General features: G+C 36.1%; 1 protein-coding gene and 2 non-coding genes across 5 annotated transcripts in view; 2 read left to right on the forward strand and 1 right to left on the reverse strand.

Annotated features, from left to right (window-relative positions):
- LOC101291132 (disease resistance protein At4g27190-like) overlaps window positions 1-4069 on the forward strand; it is a 13045-nt gene extending 8976 nt beyond the window's left edge. Inside the window, exons 9-11 of the mRNA XM_004296271.1 lie at window positions 2736-2813; window positions 2974-3035; window positions 3955-4069. Of these exons, the coding sequence (XP_004296319.1) occupies window positions 2736-2813; window positions 2974-3035; window positions 3955-4069 (255 nt within the window). The remainder of the gene's footprint in view (window positions 1-2735; window positions 2814-2973; window positions 3036-3954) is intronic.
- Window positions 4070-13667: 9598 nt separating this feature from the next.
- On the forward strand, window positions 13668-16018 carry LOC101290744. 3 transcript variants are annotated; one of them, XR_184328.1, is made up of 6 exons: window positions 13668-13924; window positions 13992-14024; window positions 14121-14198; window positions 14979-15076; window positions 15412-15535; window positions 15973-16018. It is a non-coding gene; the product is annotated as an uncharacterized LOC101290744 (transcript). The 3 variants fall into 3 exon arrangements; XR_184327.1 differs by lacking the exon at window positions 15973-16018 and having other exon boundaries at window positions 15412-15650; XR_184326.1 differs by lacking the exon at window positions 15973-16018 and having other exon boundaries at window positions 13768-13924; window positions 13992-14049; window positions 15412-15654.
- A 5264-nt stretch (window positions 16019-21282) lies between these two features.
- Window positions 21283-25170, reverse strand: LOC101291221. The gene is made up of 4 exons (XR_184329.1): window positions 25151-25170; window positions 23076-23153; window positions 22670-22762; window positions 21283-22532 (listed from the first exon to the last, which is right to left on the reverse strand). It is a non-coding gene; the product is annotated as an uncharacterized LOC101291221 (transcript).
- Window positions 25171-27055: the final 1885 nt, after the last annotated feature.

Here is a 27055-nt window from a genome sequence, read left to right on the forward strand (position 1 = left end):
GATAAGGTTGGTGCTTTGATAGTCAGTTTTCATGTGAGGCCAGTTTTGGTTGATAGAGTGCGGAAGCACAGTATAATGATTATTCCATAGTTCGATTGATGGAAAGAGCTTCGAATGGAGCCGCAGCCGATCATTTTTCAGTTAGAAGAGATGGGACTCTATTGTTTAAAAATCGGCTATGTGTTCCAAAAAGAAATGAAGAGTTGAAGAGTGAGATTATGGAGGAAGCTCATAGCTCTGCATATGCTGCTCATCCGGGTAGCACAAAAATGTATCGGATTTTTGTTTGACATATAACTGGGTGTTGTTACATAACTAGTGAAACAAATAAATGTTATGTGAATGTATACAATTGAAACTATCACACAATACTTTTTATGCATCTGTTGTACGATTCTCTCATGCCAGGCTGCATGCAAACTTCTAGTTTTAAAATTGCTCTTACATCCTCTGAAAACCGAAATTTTTTGTGAAGGATAGCCTTGGTGGTTTTGATGTAACAACGAAACACTTAAACTTGTTGTGTGAGAGTATAGTATTTTCAACAATCACACAACGACTTTTCAGTTTTTGTTGTATAATGTATTTTCGTGTCATGATGAATCCCTTCTCTTACATTTGGCAATACTACTTTAAGTTCTTCATCTCACAACAATCAACTAAGAAATGTTGTGTGAAGGTATATCACACAATTGTTTTCAATATTACGTTTTATGTTTCGTCACCTCTAACCCCTAAAATACCCTAAACCCTAAAAAATCCTAATAAATTTCCTATTGTAGTGCCACAACAGTTCTTTTTTAATACTGATGTGTGACGTAAAATTAATATTGTTGAATTTATGGTTGACCGAGTTGATTGATACACAAACGTTTCCGAAAAGTTGTGAATTTATTTACACTGCTATACTTCACTATCATAATTATATCAAACGGTCGAATTTTCATGATTTTAATCCTAAACATCTATATCACAATCAACCTACTAATGGCGTATAACATGTTTACTATGTTACACATAATGTGACATAACATGTGTAATACATATTATATAAACGTGTGTTTATCTAGAGAGACACCATTGAGGAAATGAAATTTTAAAAATCGACTGTACAGACATATTTATGATATTGAAGCATGATTGTGATAGAAACGTCATCAATTTTCAGTATTACATGAGTGTCGATCGACGCGATCAACTCTAATTACACTTACTTTCATTATGGGGAGCCAAACCATCATGATATAATTGACATCAACTTCTCATATGAGTTCATACACAATAACCATGTGATTATACGTGTCGACAAAATCAAAAAAATGTTTCGAGTATTGCATTTCGACATGTTTTTGTATGATGAATCTACCATATTTAGACAACTCTTAGTGCTTTTATGCATTGTGTGAGTAAAAACTAGGGTTATTTTAAAAGTGACGTGACTCATTAAAATGATAAGTAGCTGAAAATTTCCCGCCCTCATGATTAAGTGAATGTCTCTATTTTCTTTCTTCTCAGACAACACAAAATATGCAATTCATGTTGTCTGATTTGTAAAATGGATAAGGAAAAAATTAAGGCTGAGATGTAGCAGCGGGAAATCTCCCGCTCTTGCAATTTAAGGATGTCATTTATTCTTAGACAACAAAATATGCAATTTATGTTGTCTGATTTGTAAATAGATAGGGGAAAATTAAGGCTAAAATGTAGCAGTGGGAAATCTCCCGCTCTTGCAATTTAAGGATGTCATTTCTTTTCAGACAACAAAATATGCAATTTATGTTGTCTGATTTGTAAAATAAATAGAGAAAAAATTAAGGCTGAGATGTAGCAGCGGGAGATCTTCTGCTCTTGCAATTTAAGGATGTCATTCTCAGACAATTAAAATTTAAAGTTCTGTTGTATGATTTGGGAAACACTTGACTCAAAACCTAAAGCACTTGACACTTAGATAAAAAAGAAAACCTATCGCTCAAAACCTCTCTCTCTCTCTCTCTCTCTCTCTCTCTCTCTCTCTCTCTCTCTCTCTCTCACACACACACACACACACACACATACTCACAATCAAAACAACTCATTTTGTCGAGAGAGAAAGAGAGTTCGAGAGAGAGAAGGGCAGAGGAGCCGCTCCCCTTCCAGGCGTGCCTCTACCATCGTCCGTTCGCCGTTGGCCGATCGGAGACCAGCACTTAACTCTCCTCTCTCTCCTCTACCTCCCCATACCCACAAAATCGACATCCAACCATCCCCTCCTTTCTCATATCGAAAATCCAAACCCTAACCCCAATTCTGATTTCTGGCCAAATCCTCTCTTTTCCGTCGAGCTCAAGCTTCTCAAACCCTAAACTCATCTCTTTTCTTTTTCAATTTCGAGCTCCCTTGAACTTTGTTTTTCCGTTGGGGACCTAATCCCTCTTGTCTTCTTCTTTTACGGGATCGTCTGCAATGTCGCCGTCGGCGACTCTCCAGCCTTGCATTTGATTCTTCAAGGTAATCCTTTCCTTCTCTCTCTAATTCTAATTTCTTTTAGCCTTGAGTCCAAGCTTACCTTCCTCTTCTTTTTCTGGGTTTCAGCTTTTCTAGAGGATCCCCTTCCTTTATTCAGGTGCCTCATCAAGTGAGGAATTTCTTGAAGAAATTTCTTCAGGTGCCTCATCAATTTGGTTAATTAGGGTTTCAGATTGGGGCTTTAGCGTGGATAATCGATTTGATTTGATTTTGTTTTTGATTTTGAATAGGTTGATGGATGTGAAGCAAGGCACGAACAAGGAAGGCAAGACTCTGCTCTACTGGTGTTTAAGTACATGGAGACTGATGTCAAGAAATACATTCGTAATTTTTGTTAATCTGGACAATCCATTCCTACTCATGTTGCTAAGGTCTCATTTCGATACTAAATCTTGGTTTTTCGTTATGCCTTGTAGTACTTTGAAGTATGTATGTACTTTAATAAGTTGTGGATTTGTGATGATGCAGTACTTTGATGTACCAACTATGCAAAGGTGTGGCAAAGGCCATGGTCATGAAATCTTACATAGGTAAAGATTTTGTGGATTTATTTGTTCTAGTTTCACTTTGGTATAGTTTTATGAGAAATTTATTATAGGTAAAGAATCAGCTCAATATACTGGGTTTGTGTGTACTGGGTATTAGTAGGTTTTTTTTTTTTTTTTTCGTTTGAGGACTGGGTAATGGGTATTGGAGTTTTACCTTTCTAATTATATTGAGTGTTTGTGTCCAGTATTGGGTATTGGTGTTTTACCATGTGATTTTTTGTCTTTAGTTGCTCAACTTATATTATGTATATATAAGCTAAGATCTTCATGTTTCTGCAAGAACTTGTAGGCTATATAGAAGTACAATAGAACATAAACATACACACAAGGACACAGCATTTATAGTGGTTCACCATGCTATCGGAAGGTATGGCTACATCCACTTCAATCTACTATCATGAGACCACAATGCCTTAGGTGTTACAAGTGTGGAGTTGAGATCAATTGAGATCCGATCCTTTCTACATATGGGAAACTTTCCTTTTATAGCTAAGGAAGGTTCCCTTACATTATATGTTTCCAATGTGGGACTAATTACACATATATATTCTCATGGTGCCTTCTTGTGGAGCTTGGAGGAGCACCATCTCGTTGTGGCATTGATGATCCTTCACCATGGCGAGGTAACTCGGATGTCGGTCTATTGAATGTATGTCGGAAGCGGGGATGATCATGGCCGGAACACGGTTTACGAGGTCGTTGCTTATGCTTGGCGGTATAAGATATACATCATATCTACAAGATTCCTAACTAGTCTATAGGCGGAGAAGGTAGTTTCTTACTACTACAACACTTCCTGAAACTGTGTAATTTATATTATTGGCTCTCCAGGAAATTGGCTGCCATAGTCATAGTGTTATGGATATGAAGTGCATTAGTTTAACTTTTCTCATAAATTCAGGCTTGACTTCTGTGTCAGTAGAGAACAAACCATTGAGAAGGGTGTTAAGATGTACATTCAAACCAGAATGGCTCAGTATGCAGAAGAGCTATGGGAATTACTTCAAAAAGGATAAAACCTACATCTACATGTTCTATATACCTGTTCTAATCCATGAGTTCTACTTTTACAGAACAAACAGAAGATCTTGGACCTTCAAATTGCTGAGTTTGTCTACTTTATATCAACATCAGAACTTTCTTTTGGTAATATGTTTCTTCCCCTTGTTAATATTTCTATCTATATGTGTTTTAAGATTGTTGGTGGGATGCACTTTTGATTACCTAGTATTGATAGGTTCTTTAGCATGCTTAGAACAAAAATAGACCAAGGATCACATAGTGCACACCACATGTTTGGTAATATGCCTCAAAGATACAACCAAGCTGAACCAGTGGGTTTTTCCAAGATTTTTGAAAAACCTATGCTTCTTCTTTCAATCTCAGTTTTTAACAGTTAAAAATAGACTCTTCAATGATCATTTTAAACTTGGTCTCACGAAAAATAGAGTTGATTTGAGAAACTTGTGCTATCTTGAATTTTACAGTGTTTCAGTATTTTCTGCAGAAACTTTCAGTCACTTCGAATCTCTATTTGACTATCAATTTGAATTCCAAACGACTTGAAATTTCTGCACATTGTAGAGTTGCTTGTCTATTTTGATTCTGGAAATTTTCACATGAAAATAATGAAAGGTCAGTTGTTGGTGAATTTTTCTTCCTTACCTGCTTCCTGAAAATTTCTCATATTTGAAGCTTATTGTTACAAAACAATGGATTTGGGAATTGCTTAGGGCTTTTGGGAATTACAGTTTTCATTTGACAAAACATGCAATTACTGAAGCGACGCCTTTGCTGGTCATTACTTCCGCCACTGATCCGACTATGGAAACTGTCAAAGGAAAAGAAAATTGCCTAAAGTACATAACCCATAGTTCTTTCACATTTTTGTTTATTTAGGATTATAATTATGTCTTTTTTTTTTCCTTTTTTTCTTTCTTTTTGAAGAGGTATATGATCATTATATGGACTTGAGAGGAATGGAGCTTGCTCGATTCGCCCTGGAAGAGTTCAACAAGCAAAAGGTATTGAACTGTGCAATGTAAAATTGAAATAGTGAAATTGGTTTTATTTTCTTTTTATGAAATAGTCAATTGATATGAATTATGACACATTAGGATAAGAGAATGCTTATGATTGTAGACGTATGGTAAGAGAATGTTTACCTATACAAAGATGTCTTTGTATGTACGTAGCTAATTATATATTTGTGCTATGATTAAGGTTTTTGATGTGCACAGTTTGAAGATAGAAGATTTCTCAAACTATGGCAACTAGGTAATACTTTAGTAATATCATCTTGCATTATAAGTATATGAATTACATGACAAATAGAGAAATATAGTGTCCAACTTGCTCAACCATTTCTTGGTATTAATGTCTAAATGGTGGACTGATTTTTCTCCTCGATCTTTAATAGGTACAAAGTGCTTATTGTGGTATTGGCATTGTAAAGTTGATCGGTCATACGAGTGGATTCATAGCAATGCATGTTTCTTTGGCTACTGGACAGATTGACATATGACTGATACCTGAGGTACTTCAACTACAGATACAAAGTGCAGAAGCAGGTGAGTAGATGCCCTAAGAATATGCTACTGCATTTGGATAATTTGTCCCTTAAAATGATATTATGCAGGTAGTTTCTATGTGCTTAAGAGAAACTTTTATATGATAGATAGATAGATTTTGAGCTGATTAAAATAGACTTTGGATATAGCAATTTTGCCAATTTTATGATGATATCCCTCACAACACCGTTCTTTCATTTTAATACTTTGGTTTACTTTGCTGAAAGAAGCCAGATAATCATAAATGGCACATAGATACAATGAAGTTTGTGTAGTCATGCTTGTAACTTTGAAGGTATTGTTCCATTAATATTTGTTTACTATTTCAAATCTTAGTAAAGTTTGTAACTTTTTTATTTCCTCAGAATTTAGATAGGAGTTAATACCTTGAATACCTATTGTTATTTGATATCTCCTGTTTTTTTAAGCATGCAAGTATATATAGGAGTTGAGTTATATATATGCGTTTCAAAAATAGTAGTAATAATATAGTGATTATGGAGGATGTTGGACTTGTGGTTTTTTTGCAGGTTATTTTTTTTTGGATGATATGGATCGAGTTACATATATGGCAACCAGAGAAACTAGCTTTAAATTATGTAGATAGGTTCAATAGAATACTTGTCACATCCCGACCCTTAAATTTTTACCTTATTTACTAGCTTGGTTATAATAAGAATTTTACCGTCTCCGTCATTGAGATTATAGTTTAATTGATCCCTAGAGGGGTTTCGGGGACGGTTATGCTCGGAGGATTATAAGTAGGAGAAAAATATGACGACGGTAAAAATTTTAGATTTTAGCGAGTAAAAGGTAATTTTTATTCGGGTATTATTTTTCGTGGTGTTTTATTTTTGGAGTTGGGTATAATTGTGGGTTAGACCGGTTTGGGGAGGCCCAAACCATTTTTCTTTTTTTCTCTTTTCTCTTCTCTCATCTGCTTCTCCTCCTCCCAACCCTCTCTTCACCTCCCGTTTCTGGTTCTTCTTCAGCTCCGGCCATCATCGTCCGACCGACTCCGGCCGCCACACCGGTCCCCATCAAACCACCACCTTCTCCTCTTCATTTCTGGGCAGGTCATCGAGCTGCCACCACCCTCGTGAGGAGGTAATCTCCACTGGAAGTCCTGCTGCCTTTCCGCCGGAGCTCCGATTTCCAGCCACCATAGCTCGTGATTCTTAACTCATTTTGTAGCTCTCATGAAGGTTAGTGATTCCTTAAAAGGAATCGATGTAATTTGGTCTTGATAAGGAGATATGTTTAATTGAAGTTCTAGGGAGTTCTGAATGTTTTCGTTCGTTTGACCTAATTAGACTTGGATTTGGGTGTTATGCTAGTTAAAGAAGTTGTAGAGTGAGTTGAGAGGAAGATTATGTCAAAATTTTATAGGAATTGGAGGTCGCCGGAATCAGCCTCCGGCCGCCGCTGCCGGCGAAAGAGCCGGCGCCGGCGCTGTTTGGGAGATTTTTAGGGTTTTAAGTGTGGAATATTAAAGGGAGTTTATTGATGTAATTATGGAATTTTTGGATGAGTGTTGGATAGGTTTATGAATTTCCGAAGTTTGGTAATTTTGGCGGATTAATAAGGTAGATCCGGCCATTGGATTAAAGTCGTATAACCTGTGAAGGTTATGTTAAGGCTGCCATTATTTTTCGGTGAAGTTTGGAGCATTTCGAATTAGGAAAATTGAAGTTAGGCAATGATAAGCGTGGATATGGCTCACGTTTAATTTTTGCCTATGTTGTATAAATATTTGGATTTTTAGTTGGAAAATTAATTTTATATTTGGAACAGGACGTGAGGAGGCTCGAATTGGAGAGACCTTAGATTGACGTCAAGCTTAGGCCTAAAGTTGTGAGTGGACGTTTGTTTTAAATTAAATGCATGTGATGGCCTCATATTTAATGACAGTTGATTTTTATATTGTTGATTCTTAAATTGTGGAATAATTTCCTTTTACAATTGATTTCTGCGAAGTATTTTCGGAAGTGATTCTTCATATTTTATTTGTTAACTTCGTTATTTGAAAAGTACCGAAAATAGGATCTTTCGGTAGAGCCTACTTTTATAGCCTCTTTTGTAATTGGCAATTTTCATTATTTTGGAGAGTTACAAAAAATGAGATTTTTGGTGAATATGTATATGGATATTTATGAGGAGAGTATGTATATAAATGCTAGCTAGCCATATGTGTCTGTCCACCTTAATGGCGTAGCATATAGCCGTATTATGATGTGACGTGAGCGTTGGACGCGAGCGTAGTAGCCCTATATGAGTATCTAATTCATATAGGGGGTATGAACACATATTTATACACCCGTCTGTCCACCTTAATGGTGTAGTGTAGCACCGCATTAAGGCGTGACGTGAGCATTGGACGCAAGCGTAGTAGCCTTGTATGAACTTCTATTTTTCTTATATTTTCATAAGAATTCATACAAGGAATATGGACGAGTGTAGATACATACATATATATTTGTATTTTAGCCTGAGAGGCTGTATTTTATTAAGTCTTGGAGACTAGCCGGAGCTAGTTGTGTTTTTGCCAGTTTATGAGTTGAGCGCTTTTGAGCTGCCGCATGCAGTATATTTTCTATGAAATTAAAATGGGAATGCATAAATATTTTTAATAAATTCATTTGTGTCCACTCACTCTAACGTGTTTCAAATGTTTTCCCCTGGGCCATTCGTTTTAAAATGCCCAGTGTGCAGGTTAGCCTAGTTGGTGTCGGGCGTACATGGAGAAGAGGCATAGTCAATAGTATAGCTTCCGCTCATATTTATAACTCTAGTCCATTTCTCCCCTAATAGAGTTACTTTGAACTAATGAATTGTTTGTTGTGGGATTTTATTTAATTTAATAATTAATTTGGGAGATGTTGTGTTTTGGGGAGCACGAAGGCTCCAGGAGTTTAAGATTGGAATTGGTTTATTAGAAGTGTATACAGGTTTTATTAGAAAGGGTTGTCCATTTTCAAGGGAGGTTATGCCGATTTTTCGGTAAACTTTCTTTGGAGGTGGTCCCCGTACGATTTACTTCAGGTTTCAGGGTGAAATTCGGGGCGGGTCCTGACAATACTAGTAGTACATTGTGGATGTTGGACTGGTGGTTTCTTTAGGCTTCTTTTAGATCTTAGACATGTATTAAGATGGGTGTGTGTGCTATATATACGGCCTTTTATGATGTGTAATACATATTATACAATATTTATAATATGATCATATCTTGGTGGATCGTAGTGATCTTATATATATTATGTATCTATTTTGGTGTCTCAATCAAGGTTAATAATGTGCTTTTAATGCTTTTATGAAATTTTGGTTTGGATGCTATTAACTATTTTTCATTTGCTAAATTGGTAGAACAAATAATACAACATGTTAATGACAATCCAACATTGTCTAAATAAATGATTCTACAATTAATTCTCTTGAAATGTAGCGTTGTGTGATTATTGATTCACACAATAGTAATAAGGAACAACATGTGTTCTTCTTAACAATCACACAACAAAGAAAATTAATAAAGGCGTTGTGTGAACATCATATCACACCACAATTTTAACTAAAAAACTATTGTGTGAATGTTGATAGATATTGTTGACGGCAACGCGGAATAATTTCGACATATGTCGATAAAATCTGTCGATATTCACACAACAACTCTTGAAAGGAAACAGGTTTGTGAGTTGACGATCACACAAGGGTTTTTATTGGAAAATCTGTTGTGTGATTCTCGGCAGATATCATCGACAGCTGACGAGAAGCAGCTAGGCATGTGTCGGCATCTGTCGATAATATCTGCCAAGAATCACACAACAATATTCTACAAAAAACCATTATGTGAATTTCGGCATAATTTATCAACATATGCCAACAACTGCCTAGAAGCAGCTCAACATGTGTCGGCAGCTGTCGATGATATATGTCGATGACATGTGACTCACACAAACTCTTTTTAGCCGTTGTGTGATATGTTAATCAGACAACGATCGGATTAATAACGGTTTTGACCTTTAACAGACGACGTATTTTCGCCATCGTGTGATATATAGAACAACTGATGTTGATATACATCAAGTAGTGCCATATAATGAGGAAACTATGAAGCTTCTTAATATTCATATACATCACTTTTGGCCTTTCCCTACTTATCCAAGTAGAGAAAAAAAGGCGAAAACGAAAAAAGAAAAAGTAGCAAACTTTGTATACATATGGAGCACAGATGAATAGGATCACGTTAACACCTTGAACACAAAAGCTGGAGATAAAGGTGTTTGCCATTATATTACCAGAGACTACCTCCGGAAAATCACCACACGCTAGCTTCCAAAATCCACCTCTATGAATTTAGCAAGGTAGGAAACATCTCTGATCTTCCATTTGCATATGAGGATAGGTTTGCATCGGTCATGGTGTTCATAGAGATCTCCAACACAAAAGCTATATTAGGGAATCCGAGAAAGAGGCCGTTGTTGAAATTGGAGATTTAGTCGAGGTCGAGTCGGAGGTCATCGTTGATGAAATCAGAGATCTAGTCGGTGTCAAGCCGGAGGTCTCAGTGATGGAATTGGTGATAGAGTCGAGGTCGAGCCAACGGCGTCGTCGGAGATGAGAGAGAGAGAGAGAGAGAGAGAGAGAGAGAGAGAGAGAGAGAGAGAGAGAGAGAGAGAGAGAGAGAGAGAGAGAGAGAGAGAGAGAGAGAGAGAGAGAGAGAGAGAGAGAGAGAGAGAGAGAGATCTGAATGAAGAAGGAGAGGGGAGAAAGAGAGATCTAAAGAAGACAGAAAGGAGAGAGAGGAGAGATTGGAAAAGGTGGGTATTATGGTCAGCAAAAAAACACAAAAAGTTAAAAACTTTGTTAGTGGGAATAGATCTCTTAAGAGTCTATGGGTTGATGAGAATTTTAAAATCTGATTTTGTTAGTGGGAAAAAATTCTCCAAATTTGGGGCTAGTGAGTATTTTCTCAAAGAATCGAGTCATCGTCGTTAGATCTCATTAATCAAATCCAATGGTTGGCGTTCATCCGTCCGCATAATTGGAATTTCACGGACGTGTATTGTCACACCCTGACCCAGATGTTTTTTTTTTTGAGTCGAAGGTGTGACTAGAAAATAAAAATAGGATGGAAAAACAAAACAAGGATAGTTTGATGTTTCACGAAAATATTCAACTGAGCTGTAACTTTGGAACATCATAACTAATTCTAGAAAACTTATTTTCAAGAGATTCCAGTTCTGAAATGATCATTAAGGTCTCTACTCTAACTTTCATGAAGAGCCCAAGTTCAAACAACTAACCAATTTGTACAGTTTTTAGAAAGAAGGTAACTGGTCAAAAATCTCAAAAAATACAAATCTGCAGAATTTCCTGATGCAAAAATTTGAAAAATCATAACTTAATCTACAAAAATCGTTTTCAAGTGATTCAAAATCTGAAATGAACCTTAAGATGTCTACTACAAATCTTATGAAGAAACCAACTTCAAATTCTAAACAAAACTGTACGGTTTTCAAACGAAAGCGAACTGATGCAGAATTTGAAGAACACTATTTCAGATTTGCAGGTTCTATTCCTACTTTGAGTTTAACCTATGAACTCTAAATAAACAAACTGGAAATTAAAGAACCAATTCGAAGAACTTGGAATCAAGTAAAGGGCATAGCCAATTCAATAAAAATGTCATAGATTACAATACAAACTTCATTATTCCAACTAAAATTAAAATATAAACTTTAAAGGCTAACAACATATTGTAGCCTTTGTTCTTATTCTAAATAGAAATTTAAAAAAGACAAGCCACTCACTTTCTTCATATCAGCACAAAGCTCTTCAACATAGAAATCTAAATTTCATGTTCAATACCAGAAATTTTCAATATAGGGGTGAGCTTCAATAGCTCAGCAGGAGGCCAAGCCTCTTTATATTACAAAAACCAATAATGATGATGCATGAATGCAATGAGCCCTTCAACAATAACCCCTCACTCAAACCATGATTCCCTTTTTGTTAGTCCTCTTGTTTAATCTCGATCACCAAAATTGTACAGCCATATTAGCCCACCTAATACTTGATCCCTACGAATTAAACTCAACTATACAAAAGCATTCTTCCATAAATTCCATTCTCAATTTCACCAAACTTTTTTCTCAATTTTTATATTTATGAACATGTGGATTAACTAAGATGATCAATAACATCACAAATAAAACTCAATCAATAATTTTACAATCAAGTTTCATAAACAAAATCATATAGCAAAACATAAGCCAAAAACACAACAAATTGCACAGAACTTCATTACATATAGCAAACCAACACAACAAATTTCACAGAGCTTCATCATACATAGCAACCCAGAAAATCAACACACAATATGTATATATATTATACTCACACAAATAAATATATATATATACATATATATATATATATATATATATATATATATAAGGAGGATCTAAATATGACCTATTTACTTTAAGAATTTGAGGATTTCGCCTATTTTACATTAGTAGATGTACTTTTTTTTAACGATCTCAACCATTGATTCTCTATATTCAAATTGATGTAAACAATAGTAGGCCGTTAGATAAAATTAAATGAATATTGTGATAATCAAATGGTTAAAACGTTTTTTATTTTGGCTAATTTTTTGTAGGATTCATACGTGGGTAAGTAACTAGGAATGAGTGGCTTTGATTGTCCAAATACATGCTATAACTAAAAACATCTTTACTTTAAGAATTTAAGGAGATCATTTCTAGATCCGAACTCACACACACACACACACATATATATATACACTCAAGGATTATCAGGTGCAGATGTCTACACCTTTCTTAAAGTGCGGACGTCCCTCCTTTCGCCACCATACGACACCAGCGAGGACGCGCCTCCACCTCAACGGACTCCAGCAGCTTCCCCGACCACTTTCCATACCCGGCGAGTTCGCCGAATTCCAATTTTCTGGCCAGATTGACTTTGTTTAAAGTTTTGGGTGATCTGGTCGGAAAACTGGAATTCGGCGGACTCGCCGGGGAGGGAAACTGATTGGGGACGCTGTTGGAGTCTGCTGAGGTGGAAAGGAGGGACATCCACGTTTTAAGAGCCGTGAGGACGTCCGTATCTGAAATGGACTATATATATATACAGGTTCGATAAGAGGCGCATGTCTGCATTAGGCTTAAAGTGTGGACGTCCCTCCGTTTTCCACCCTCAGGCGCCGATGACGGCGCGTCTCCACCTCAAAAGACTCCAACAGCGTTCTCGACCACTTTCCCTCCTCAGCGAGTCCGTTCTTTTCCAGTTTTCCTGCGAGATCACCCAAAACTTCAAACAAAGTCGATCTCGCCGGAAACTGAAATTCGGCGGACTCGTCAGGGAGAGAAAGTGGTCAGAGACACTACTAAAGTTCGTTGGGGTGGAGACGCGCTGGACGATAGAGAACGGAAGGACGTCCGCTCTCGAACGGCTATATATATACAATTTGTTTTTGGTGCGGACGTCCGAACGGGTTTTCTGTCCGGATTTCCGCTGTTTCTCCACTATTCCAGCGTCAGCGACGTCGTTTCTTTTCCCCGGCGTGATCCCAGACCTCCTCTAACGGTGTTGGAATGAAGAAGAAGGTCGGAGAGATCGTGATCGGAGGTCCGTGCAGCAATCTCACTCAGAACTTCACGACCGATCATGGTGGACCTCCGATCGCGATCTCTCCGACCTTCTTCTTCATTCTCACACCGTTGGGGGAGGTCTGAGATCAAGCCGGGAAGAAAAAACGGCGTCACCAGCGCTGAAATGGTGGAAAAATGGCCGAAATCCGGACGGAAAACCCGTCCGAACGTCCACACTTAATAATCGTCATATATATATATAATTTAACTAAATACTATATCGTGCGCCGCCTTATTACTGTGCGGCCTCGCACCGCCATACTGTTGTTAAGAATTGGGCTTGGGCTGCATCTCGCTCGGGCTTTTTCCTCTCTTTCGATCTGTCGCCGCTTTGTATATCTTTTTCTACATCTTTCTCGATCTCTCTCCTCGCTGTGCCCCGGTAACTACTGAGGGAATCACATTTCAGCTGGCAAGAATTTTCGACCCCAGGTCCACATAGTTGCGATCAGCTTTCCTTAATTTCAGTCTGTTCCCAGTTTGACGATTTCTGCTTCACCTTCAAAGATCCGATCTTCAAACCTATTTCATTCTATTAAATTTCACTGCAAACCCTCTGAAAAATTATGGGGATTCGATTACATGCACCTTTGAAGTGGTGAAAATGAAATTGGGTTCTCCAATTTTGGTAAGATTGGTTAGTTTCCTCCATATTTTGCAGAATTTGGCAGCTAATCTGAGTTTTATGTGCTCAGGTTCGAGTCCCTTGCTCAGTTTATATCTTCCAGGTAGTCATCGGACAACGAATCAACCGTCAGTCTCTTTCTTTATCTCTGTAATTGGGAATTTCGTTTTCCTGTTGCTTACTTTTGTTAATTTTTTAGTTTGGTGGTTGCTAGAGCTCAGGGACCCATGTCAAGTCTTTCACCAATTCATCTTTACCAGTCGCTATGGGATTCCTGGTAAATGCTTTGCAAAATTCAATTATTCATGACAATCTAGGATTATTTTGAAATCAGTTCCTGTGGTATGTCCCTACTTGGAATCACATCCAATTGAAGCAAGATTCGGTATCGACTTAGAGAATAAGATGATTGCTCATGTCTTTTTGTCTGATTGATTTGGGTCCTCCTCAATTTCTTTGATGTTGATTCTTAATGGGCTTTCGATCTTATTTGTTTTGTAATATAAGAAATTGCTGGGAAAAACTGGGGGTGGGAAGGAGGCAAGGAGCAGTGTCATTATTTTGTGGGAGTAGATTTAAGCTGCTGCATACTAAATAGATTCAAGCTATTGCTTTTAGTTCATACTGTTGCTGAGTTACTGCATCTGAGAAAAAACATGCGGATAAGATTTAAGCAAGTTAAAGAAAGTAAAAAAAATTGTTTTGAAATAAGCTTTTTGTTGTGTTACATTAAAACCACTTGCCTTATGTTCATTGTCTATAATTATTTTGTTCAATTTTCAAGCATCCATTTCAGTTGTTGATAAGCTTTCTATTTAACAGACCTTTAGTTATCAATGAAACCCCCTTTTACCTTCAGTTATCAGTGATCCAATTACTATTGTTCATTGCTTATGGCCTGAACATTGTGCTTTCTATATGGTTATATACAAAGGACATCATAGTACCTTTGCAGCCATTAATTTGTTCACAGACTTTAAACAAATTTACTTATTTCCATGTCATGCTGCATCTGATATTGCCTTTTATCATGTGCTCTTCTTATCTGATCTGCTAGATGTGACTGGACGGGATAAGATAAGTTCAGCCACCTGAAGAGACCGCTATTGATGGGAGGTTTACATATAGATGTCATGTCCTCCTCCAAAACACTAGGTACAAAGTCATTCTCACAATCGTTTTAGGCTCAGATATTTTGTTGCATATTATCTTCCCTTATACCATCAATTGTGACAATAATTGTATTCATCTGATATTATTATGCTTACCATGGTTACAAGAGAGAAGGTGTAAGGGTGATTCTCTGGGGAGATCTTACCACCAACTTTGATATCCAAAAGATTACCGACTTAGGATTATAAATTGAGTTGGACAAATGGTAGAAACGGATATTGTTCTATTTTCCTTATGATACAAATGAAATTGTAGTTGGTTGAAGAAAAATGGGAAGAATGAAGCCAGCACTGATTGTGGGGTGATGAATATTTCAGGCTACAATAAGTTCTCATCTCTGGGAGAAAGATGATGAGTCGGGTGTATACTCTTGATGGCATACTGTCAATAGCAGAAAAATAGTACGATATGATGGAAGGAGTAAGAAGACGGATTGAGGAGGTACAGATTTAAACCTTCTTGGCTCTGTTTCTAATCCCTTCATTTTGGTTTTGGTGGTAGCAATGATAAGTGTGGGTTTCATGTCATGAATTTTAGATATGGTTCATTTTAACATGGATAGTCTCATACTATTTGTGGTTTAAGAGGTGAATTTGTGATATAGAGAACATATTGGAACTTCTAGAATTGATAGGTGTTAAGTACCTTCTGGAATTTTTCCATGTACCATGAAACTGATATGAAAGCAACTTCTTCCCTTTCTTGACAGCTCTGAAATTAATCTTTTTTGGTATTTATACTTTTATCTGGTCTGGAGCTAATTAAATTATATGTAGTTTCATGCACATGTTGGATTGATGTACATTATATGACGACCCGATGTTTCAGGCTTTAATAATCTTCTGTTGATCATTGTGGCACTTCGGTTAAATCTGCAGATAATACAGATGAAAGTAGCTTTCGAATGTGAGAAGCAAATGGGATGAAACTAGCTTTCCTAAACTCTATTATGAATTTCTTTTCCTTTTGTGATTCAGAGGTAAACACATGAATGCTATCAACCGAGAAAAGCAGGGAAAACACAAGAGCAACGCATGAGACTATAGTCTAGGTGCAAAAAATAACAACTACCTGGTTGATAAAAAAGAAACCCATAATTCCCGTTAATAAGAATGTTGATTTTAGTTCAATTTTAGTTCTTTGTTCTTCTTCTTCATTGTATCTTTCTGGGTTCTTCTTCTTTGTTCTTCTTCTTCGTCAATAAGGATGTTGATCTGCAGGAAATCCTTATGGTTTGGCATTCTAAATATCAGTTTCTGGCAATATATATGCAAATTCAAAGTTGCAAAGCTTATAGACTGAGCGCAGCCCACCCCAGCCTGTGACATGTGTGGCAGTGAGGCAAAATCTCAGCCTTGCTCAGCAAAGACTAGAAATCTATTCTTTTAAATTGGTTCAAAGCAGTCTCTCACATTAGTTGGGATAAGTGAACATGTATCATAAGTTTATTTGTCCATTTTGCATTTTGTATGCAAACTTGACTGCTTCTTAGTTGCTATTGTGCTATCAATGCTAAAAATTAAATTGTCTTTATTTTTTATATTTTTTTATTCCTAAAACGAATGAGAAGATACCCACAGTTGATGAAGAGATATCAGATCATCAGAGGCTTATTGAAAGGTGTGTTATGTTATGTCCATCATCTGATCCTTAGTGTGTACGAGTGATGAATTGCCTACGATATTTTCTTTTTCTTTCTTCCAATTTTATTTGTATTTTTTAGTAAACTTGCCGGTCTGTTCAACTACCAAAAATAGCTAAAATTGAGATAAGTTTGTCTGTGGTGATGGATGGAACACAAACACTGACACATACTTATGATAATTATTTGTTTGATGGTAATTATATTATTCTATGTGGCATGCAATCAAAGGTCTAGAACAATCTAAAGTTTAAAACACAAAACATAGCATCATATCTGTATCAGAAGGCGTGGAGTTGGAGAGCAAATATACAAATAATAGGTGAGAGAGTAACATGAGTTGAGGAATTTTCTGGACAGAAGTGCTTGGTTTCTTACTTCTGCTACTTTTGAAATCATGTCAAGCGTATTACTTCTTCAGTTCTTCTCTACTGTGTGTGCGCCTGTGTCTGCATCCTTGGGGATATTCTGACATCATTTTCATTTACATTCTCCAATACTTGCTGTCTTAGGACAAACTTCTTCAGATGGAAACTCAGTGCCTCATTTCTGCCTGTTATCTGTTTATATAAAATTGGTCTGCAATCCTATGCTTCTGATTTATGGGCAGGTCTCAAATCAGGTATGCTTGACGAGTTTTATTTCTGGGTATTTAAATGGTTTTCAAAATCACAGTATTTGAATGTTGGGTTGATGCTATGGGTATTTTTTGGTTTTTGTCTATAGGCTGTATGATGTGATATGAGTTTACTTGATATGATATGAGTTTCTTTTAGTTTTTTCAAACCCTTTTTTTTGTCAAAGAAGTTGCATGATTGGATTTTATTTTCAATTTACCAAAATCAAGCACTGATTAGGCAAACTATTATCACTATGTTCGTTTATAAAATCTTTTGGACTTCAGTTTTCCATAAGTAGATTTGAGATTCCATATCAGTGTTTTGCAACTTTGGGTTTTGTATGTTTTATTACGATGGGTATTGTTTGAAGTTTAAATTCCGAATACTGATCAGAATTTTTTGTTTTTGACAGATTTACAATCAGTGATCTTTTGGGTATTTGAAGTTTGTGTATAAGGTATGTTCCTAATCCTTTGTGGTGGTTCATTGTGTTCTTGAATGATGATTTAGAAGATAATTGTTGAGAATTGTTTTTGATGCAGAAGATAATCGATTTCTTTTCAGTATTTTTTTTTCCCCAAATCAGTTAACTGGCTTTGCTATTTCAGTGTTTGGTTCTAAGAATCAGGGAACTAACTATATTATTTTGGATGGCGAAAGATTTGGGTCTCTTTTTTTGCTATTTGGTTCTGTATGCATGCCTATTCTACAGCTTGGAATTTTAGGACAAAGAAAAAGAAATAGAACTTATTTCGACAAAGAAAAAGAAATTTTTTTAGGAGTTTCGGGTCTCCTGGTTAAGAGTATGTACACTAGGTGTAGTTATATATCTTTTTTCCATAAATTGAAACATTAGTTGAAACATTCATATTAGCATATCATTAGGATACTTCATCAGTGTAGTTATATATCTTTTTTCCATAAAAATTGTCAAGATAATGTCTTTTTGGTTTTTGGTTAGTTATATATAATGAATATTGGGTTTATTGTTGATTGCAGGATCCTTCCTAATTGATCTATATCTCGCATTTTGCTGTTTTTATTTTGTAGCACTATCAGATTTCACAGTGGTCAGGTAAATGATCTTCTTGCTGTCAATTATTTATTATTATTTTTCGCTGTCATTAGTTACTGTGTTTAGTATTTGAAACAATCAATAATTTTGAAGAGGACATATACCAGTCATATATTTGGCTGATTTGCTTTGCCACAAGTGACATAATACGTGTTGCAATGAACATTTAGGATTAGTCCTGTTGAAATAAACCTTAGAGCAAGTGCTGCATATAAAGAAGACTACATGCTTTGATTGGAAAAATTAAATGTAGAGGAAGTAAATGCATATTTGCAAAAGTGAATTTTTTGGACAGGTTGTGATAGTCGAAGCAAAGGACTTTGATTTTAGAACTATGGATAACTTTCCTTCTTAGGTAAAGCTCAATTGTTGCTTTGATTAGATTCAAGGATGCATTTTTTTAACTGTGTTGCTGCATTTTAGCTTTATTTTATCGAACTACTGAAAGTGCAAATACGTTTACTCTAACTGCTAATTTTTGCATTTGGTTTGACTAGATGCATGGCCATGTTTATGTGCATCAACTTGGTTGACATGTTGTAAGAAAATATATTGGTTCTGAGTATTATTTCAAATGGATATCCACTGCCTCTTAGCCTACTTAATCATGTGAGAAATTTAATGGACGAACTGTAATTTTATGTAATTTTATAGGCTTATCATCTCTTAATATTAATATTATCATCTCTTAATAATAATATTTAGTATTCTTCATAAATTAAACTATTCTTTACAGTTTCAATCTGCATATGACAAATAGTGATCTTAAAGTTGAGAAGTTCATATAGTGGTTCCTTCCTTTCCCTGATTTACCGGCATTCTATTTTAATCATTAATTTTGAAAAATTTTGACATAATTTCAATAGGCACTTAACTGTCCTTTAATTATTTGTGTTGTTAGTGTTCTTTTTCAAATCTGGATTTAAAATTCCTTTATTAGCTGTGTCCTTTGCCATTGACTGGTTGGTGCTGTCATTGAATGTAGCGGTTGGGTAGATATGATAAATAGTAAAGTGGAGAGATAGATAATAAGAGAACACCATATTATTAATTGACATGAACCATTTATATATGGAATTACAAAGTACCAATATGGTAATGATAAGGAATACATAGTTTTATTCTAACTATATATCATGATGACATAAGACCAAAACACATAAGGAATATTCTAGAACACTCCTCCTTGCGCCGCGCGCCTGTACGCCGATGGTGCTGACTAAACGGCCTTGTCAAAAACCTCGTCAAGTAACAAAAACCATGTGGGAGAAAAACTAAACCTTGATCGTAAGAAAAAAAGAGTACAACGCACCCTTCACATTTGATAGTGACATGTATGTATGTGCTAGACTCCCCCTGAAATTCGCACCTCCTCCTGATTTTTACATCAATCATAGGCTCTTCCTGATTTTATTAATCACGGAAGTTTCGATAACTTAACGTGTTAATGCTCTTTAACATGTCTTCAAATGTGGCATTAGGCAATGATTAACTAGATCATGTCATATTGTCCTCAAACATGATCTTTTACACTTAGATCTTCAGGAGAAGACCGCTTGTGAACTCAAAACATAAGTTTGTGCAGGAAATTAGATTTCCGCATAGTATGACCTTCAGTTACTAGAACAACCGTAACTTCCTCTAGGAAATACATATGAACGAACCATAAACGGTTTTAGAAACTAGACTTATTTAGCTTTCCAACCGTATATTACACACATTCTGGTTCATCAGTATCTGTTTACAAAGCCCAGTCGAAGTTGACTGTTTTGGGTTTCCAACCGTATATTACACACATTCTGGTTCATCAGTATCTGTTCACAAAGCCCAGTCGAAGTTGACTGTTTTGCCAAAATCAGATTCTCAGACAGATCTGTCCTACTTTACGAAAATGGCCATAACTCACTCAATATGATAGGTATGATCAAATGGTTGGTGTCCATGGAAAGTAGACACATAGACCTTTCCAATGGTACCAATTTAATCATTTTTGAGTGAGTGAGATCTCCTATAGGTCCCATGTAAGTTGACCTAAGAAACATGGCAGATTCTGATTTCGTTTTTGATGTGTCTTTCTTATATAGGGATAAAATAAGCCTCATCCTTTCATACCATTAAGTATTGAAAAAAGAGTTACTGCCATTACATTGGCATTGCGTGGGTGCATAGCTACATGTAGTTTTACAACTTTTCATAGCGAATGAGATGTCAAGTCTTTCTTATTGTGTTGAATATATTAATGCGTCTTATTGTACTTAGATGAGAATTTCATCTCTTAACACATATTTGTCATCTTACTTCAGACAAAATAACAGATCTCTCTTTAAAGCAAAGACTTTGACTAATCATGGGAGGATATGTAGGCCTCACTAGTTATAGAGCGCTTAAGCCGATTGATGGAAAATCATCATCAGTACAGTCATTAAGTGTCTTATCGAGATCGTATCTTCCCAAGATTTTTTTCATTCTAACTTCGGATGTTGATACATATTGGCATCTCTTATTCAATTAAGAGTCCATATAAATCTGGAATGAACACGCAAAGACATAATTCACCATATCTCTTCTAAATCAAGTAGTCCATATGCGTTCCAATACCTTTAGCAAACACGTGCTCCTGTGGTCTGGAGCCATTTGATTCGGATGAATGAAGTCCGTTTAAAACCTTCATGTATATCTCTGATCCCATAGAGATGTTATTATGACCACATTCATAGGTTGCATGTTTAGTTATTCGGAAACTACCAAACTGACAAAGTAGTGGAGTGCAATAACATCCATTACGAGAGCATATCTCATCGTAGTCGATCCCAGTGCATGTCAGTGAGAGACCTTGCGCCATAAGGTGAGTCCAAGATCTTGTTCTCACTACGCTATCTTACAAAGGCATAGTTGATAGGGTTTAGCTTGTGGTGTCAGCATCACTTGCCCAAAGACCTATCTCTTTGTTAGTGTGGGATCCCATCTTTCCATTAGGCCAATCAACTAAGTTGATATCCATCAACGAAGGGTGGTTCGATAGTATACTCATTATCTCATGTCCTCATGTGCACTAGTGTAATACTTATAGAGGTCTCTATATAGATTGAATTTAACATTGAGGCGTCCCCCAACGATAATCACAATTCAGACTTCATGAGACTGATTTGAGTATCACTGATCAATGGATCAGGTTGTGTCAAGCTCGCTTTCTTCTTAGTACGAGAAAATATCGAACCTGAGAGCCTTCCTCCTTTTGGGGAGCCACACGGCCTTGTGACATCAATTTTGTCACTATATGAGGTCACCATTTCACTATCTATAGTGATGGCGTCAAGACCAACACCTTTGGTCGCGCCATGTCCTCTTGTAGGTCATTAATCCTTACAGACATATTTGCAGCATGTGATCTTATCGCTTTAACACTTTAAGCATTTGTGATCAAGATGAGACTTAGTGGGAACAAACCACGACAATTCACATTGTTCCACTAGAACACTTGTGTTTTTATCTCTCCCTAACGACGGAAATACTGTCTCATCAAAATAACAATCTGTAATTTAGCAGTGAATGAGATCACGTAACAAGATTTCTACATAAACGGATTATAGGTGAAGATTCATATCCAATCTAAGATAACGTGATGAAAAGAAAAGTGTAGAGAAAGAGATAGCAAGAGAACCATCTTATTATTCATTAATAAAACCCCTTTATAGAAGAAATTACAAAATATCAATAAGGTAATGATAATGAATATATAGTCTTATTCTAACTACATATCCTGATGGCATAAGGTCAAGACACACATAAAGAATATCCTAGAATAACGCATAATATCCTAGAACAAGATAATAATAATGTTTCCATTTCAAATAATAATAATTTGTTTACAATGACTTATAATTTATTAGAGAACCTTTTTTATTTATGTATTAATACACCACCACACGCATCGTGTGTGCTCAAAGTGCTAGTATACAACCGACGAAAAATAGATAAATGCTAGTATACATTAAATGCCCATGAAGAAGCAAGGGAATGGACCAGCACGCTTTAAACCGCATTTAAGCTCTACTGGAATATGCCCTTCTCGGCTAGCAACAAGGGTAAGTACTCTTTTTCCTGAATAACAGCAAAGAGTAAAGTTAACTGGACCAATCACTTGTGAGATGTTACAACTGCACTTCTAGGTTGAACGTTGTATAATACAAAAGCATGTCAGATATGTAAAGTTTGCCTGAATATAAGTTTCAGTTTACCTAGTGTAATAGATGGCTGAAAATCCGATCATCTGGTTTTACATCTGCTTCTTTCATTTCTTTAAGAACCTTTAACCAACGGGACTTGTTCTTCTGCAGAGTATTGCATGAAAAAGTAAAGAAGAAAGGAAGACACGACAGCTATTTCATGGAAACAAAACATGTTAAATAATAACTGAATCACTTTTTGGTTTCATAGTCAGGAGTATAACAAGTCTATTTAAAAATTTTAACAAGCTTTGAATCCAACACTTGCTTCAGTCTCTTTTTGTGGTGAAACAGAAATACACAAATCTAGTTTTAGAATTTAAAATACCAAGAGTTTACATGAAACAGGAGAAAAAAAGCATATGAACCATAGAAACGAGCACATAATAGATCTCTCGCAAGACCAAGAACTAGTTACCTCTCGGAAATATCCAGCCTTTACAATTTTGTACCTTGCACCTATGGGCATTTGATCCAAGTCACTCGGCATGCTATACTGCAGTCAAAAGAAAATATGATAAGTTGGGGTATGGTACTGTTCAATTTCCACATTACGAGATTGTCATGACATGTATTCAAGGTTCTAACAATCCTCGCCTAGAACCGACCAGTCCCCCGCCTACACGCTAGGCGGCGCTGCACTGTTTCGATTATAGCTTAGTCCTGAGAACTAGGTGGTAGCCCGTTTTGTCTGCCGACTAGTCCGCTTTATCGGCCGACTAGTCCACCACCTGGGCAATTGGCCGATTAGGCGACATGTTTTTTTTTATCAATGTTTTAAAAGGCACCACCTTGCCCCGCTTAGGCTATAGGCGGATTGTCACCCAGGGACCGCCTAAGAAGTCAAGGTGAAGACGAGGAGGCGATAAAGGCAAAGTAGGTGCGTCTGAAATTCTTTGATTTCTTCCGTAAGCAAATGCTTATTCATCTGCTTCTCACGCTCCGTGAATAGCCGGCACATTGAGGAATATTGAGGTGGCCTTGGACTAGGCAGGTGTGCGGGGAAAAAAAAAGAAAAAAGAGAGAAATGTCAAGAATCAAGAACTTCACTTTCGCCCAATTTTAGATATAATTAATGAGAAATGTCGTGATCGATTAGTGTTGTGTTTTGGCTTGTTGATATGATTTGGAAGTTAGAATTCAGCAGGCAAATCTGAGTCTAGAAAGGAAAGAGGTTTTTTCTATAAGATCTAGGAAAGTTATCTTTCAAGATCTGTTAGGATTTTGTCTACAAGGTTTATGAGTCCTAAAACCTTATTGTATCGGCAGCCCCATTCAGTGTAAATAGGAGCTGCAGGGGATTTTCTAAGGGTAAGATAGAGAGCACAGAAAACCAAGAGCAAAGGGTGATAGAGAAATCTAGCAGAGAGTTGGGGATTTGTATAGGGATTTCAATAAGTACTTGTAATCAGGTTGTTATTCTCCATAGTGCTAGTGATCTCTAAAGAGAGATCACAAAGTGGACATAGGCCAAGGTTTTTGGCTGAACCACTATAAAATTGTTGTGTGCTGTGTTTCTATCTTCAAGTTCATCTATCTACTTTGCTTAAGTCGTAAAGTACCAGTAAAGACCAGAAAAGATCCTAGGGCGCTAACCACAATAATTAGATGGTCCACTTTTGTAGGCCCCTACCTACTGAACCCTTATTATACCTATAATGATCCGAGCATAGAGAATGATAATGTTAAGATGAATGGGTTTTTCACTTGTGTGGAATCATTCTTTCCTGATGACTATGCAAGCCAAAATGGGGTGACAAATAAAGAGCTATTGAAGTACATGAAGAAAGAGGATGGTTTTGAAAGAGCATTGGCTATGATGGGATGCTAAACAAATTATGATACTTATGACCCAGGTAAGAACTAAGAACTAAAATTTTACCATGCGATCTTATTACTTATTATAACTTCAGTATATTAATTGTTTGATTCTTTTTACTTTTGTGTTTGAGATCTTATTACTTATTATAACTTCAGTATATTAATTGTTTTTTTTTTTTTTGCTTTTGTGTTTGCTAATTGTTAATTTGCTATTGTTTTTGGTTAATTGTCTTTAGTTGGATAGTGGTGTCTTTATAGAAATGGTGTGCCTAAATTGTAAAAAAAAAAAAAAAAATGGCTACAAGAATTCTTTCCTTGATTACAAGTTCATTCAGTTGTGAGAGAAATTGGAGCACCTTTAAAGGGGTTAGTTCTTATGAAGTTGTTGTTTACTTATTTAAATAAATATCTAACTATTACTTTGTTAAACATTTTATCCGTATTTTGAGTATTTTCACTATTTTCGAACATTCTAATACCTTTCATATCTTTATTTCTATAATTATATGTCAAAAAAAATATAAAAAATATCAAAACAAAAAAAAAAAAAAAACTAAAAACCGCCCAGTCTCCCGACTAGTCCTCTGGGTGCTAGTTCAGCCCAAGTAGCACCTAGCGTTTGTTAGAACCTTGCATATATTTGGCTGAAGACAACAAGGAATAGAGACTTACATCCTTCACTCTCACACACAGATCTATCATCCTCTTGAAAGTTTCGCTATTTGGTTTTAAATTGCGTCGGCTAATCACAGAATGGATTCGGAGAACCTGAAAATAAAGTGACAAAAGACGCATAACAACAATGAAACACAAAGCATTGTCACTATTATAATTTTAGAAATCATCTCAAAGTAGTCTTCCAACATACGGCAACTTTTAAAATCATGTCACATGGTCCATATCATAACATGAAGCTCACAACATTAAGGCCTAGTTTGGTACAACTTCGCTTTTTAAAAAAAATCAGCTTCTATCTGACCTTTTATATTTTATAGGATTTGGTAAATGAAGGAAAAGCCGCTTTTTTAAAAAAATTACAGCAACTTTTACTAACAACCTTTAGGTTGCTTTTAGATGCTTTTGTCATTAAAAACACTAGAAAATGATAATTTTTGTCTTTGCAGCAATTTTAAAACTAATATTTATCAAACACAAAACTATTTTAATTCACAGCTAAGTATAACAGCAGCAGTTTTTTTGGTAAAGTCACAGCAATACCAAACTAGCCCTAAAACTCTTAAAGGTCTTGCCCTATTTTCCTTCAAAGTTTTAAATGCAGGAAATGTTATCATGGGGTCTACCATCTTAATCTCCACTAACAATAGTAGTCTTGCAAATTTCAATTTCAATCAAACACTGAATTCATTTGCAAGCTATGGGAACGTTACATTCCTGTGTTAAAACAGCACCACACAGTTCATCAGTAACATTTATCCCAGCATGCCTTGTTAAATTAACCTCCAATGGAGTAGAAGAGCTCTATATATGATGATCAAAAACAAATTTGGAGATTGAGAGAACAATCAACAACTATATCGTGGACTAGAAAATAAGTACGCCAAAACCTTCAGGGTTGAACAGAAAAAAAGAGTTTACAGTCTGGAGACACTTAGTTTGAACACAAGTAATAAGGAGCTCTATTAAATGAAACCGGAGCAGTTTTACTCTATATTGGAGATGGATACCCGAGTTGGGATTAATACGTAATAAGGTTGTTCCATGTCTACCACATGCTCAGACCGGACCCACCAATTAAATTTATTGACATTATTTCTCTGTCTTCCCACCACACTATGAGCCATGTACCAAATTATGTATAATTAGCTATTATTATGATGTACTATTATATACTAACAAGTTGGATCTATTATGGCAGATAATGAAGGGTGAGACTAGCAGCTTGACCCAAGTACTAAAACATCAGCTTTGATCTAAACTTAAAGATTTTACTGTGTTTGCTAAATTAAAGAAACACAATTATTTTGAAAATTACATGTCACTGACAGCAGATTTTAGAAGCAAACCTTTTGGTTGCTTTTGGAAGCTGTTTTACAAGTAATGGTCACCAAACACAAAACTGTTTTAATTCACAGTCTTTTTTTTTCTTTTTTTTCTAAAGAAGAGTTCACAGCTGCTTTTTCCCCAGAAGACGGTAGTTTCTTTTTAAAGTCACATCAATCCCGAACCTTAAACTGGAACCCGGAGTATATATACCAGCAAAAAAGACTTCTCAGTTCTCACCATATTCTTTTACACTCAAAACTTTAAAAACGGCCACAGTAGACATAGGTTCTGGGTTATTTTTTGTAGATAACTTATATGAGACATGGGACAATGAAGCTGAAGGTTTGGAGATGATAGTCCATTATGGTAAGAATTACTTTTCTGTTTATGAATAAAGCAAGGGTCTTTGTTTTGTCCGTGAGCCTTATAACTATTAAGGTAAGTATCTAAGAGTCCTTTAACTATAAAAGTTTTTAAGTTTCCGGTGCCCACCACTATCGTAGATAGCACCATGTATTGTTCTACACCAGACTGTCATGATTTATTACGTTGGTGGATAAAAGAAACAGCAAA

The sequence above is a fragment of the Fragaria vesca genome, linkage group LG3 (genome assembly GCF_000184155.1).
Source record: "Fragaria vesca subsp. vesca linkage group LG3, FraVesHawaii_1.0, whole genome shotgun sequence".
Classification (NCBI taxonomy): domain Eukaryota; kingdom Viridiplantae; phylum Streptophyta; class Magnoliopsida; order Rosales; family Rosaceae; genus Fragaria; species Fragaria vesca.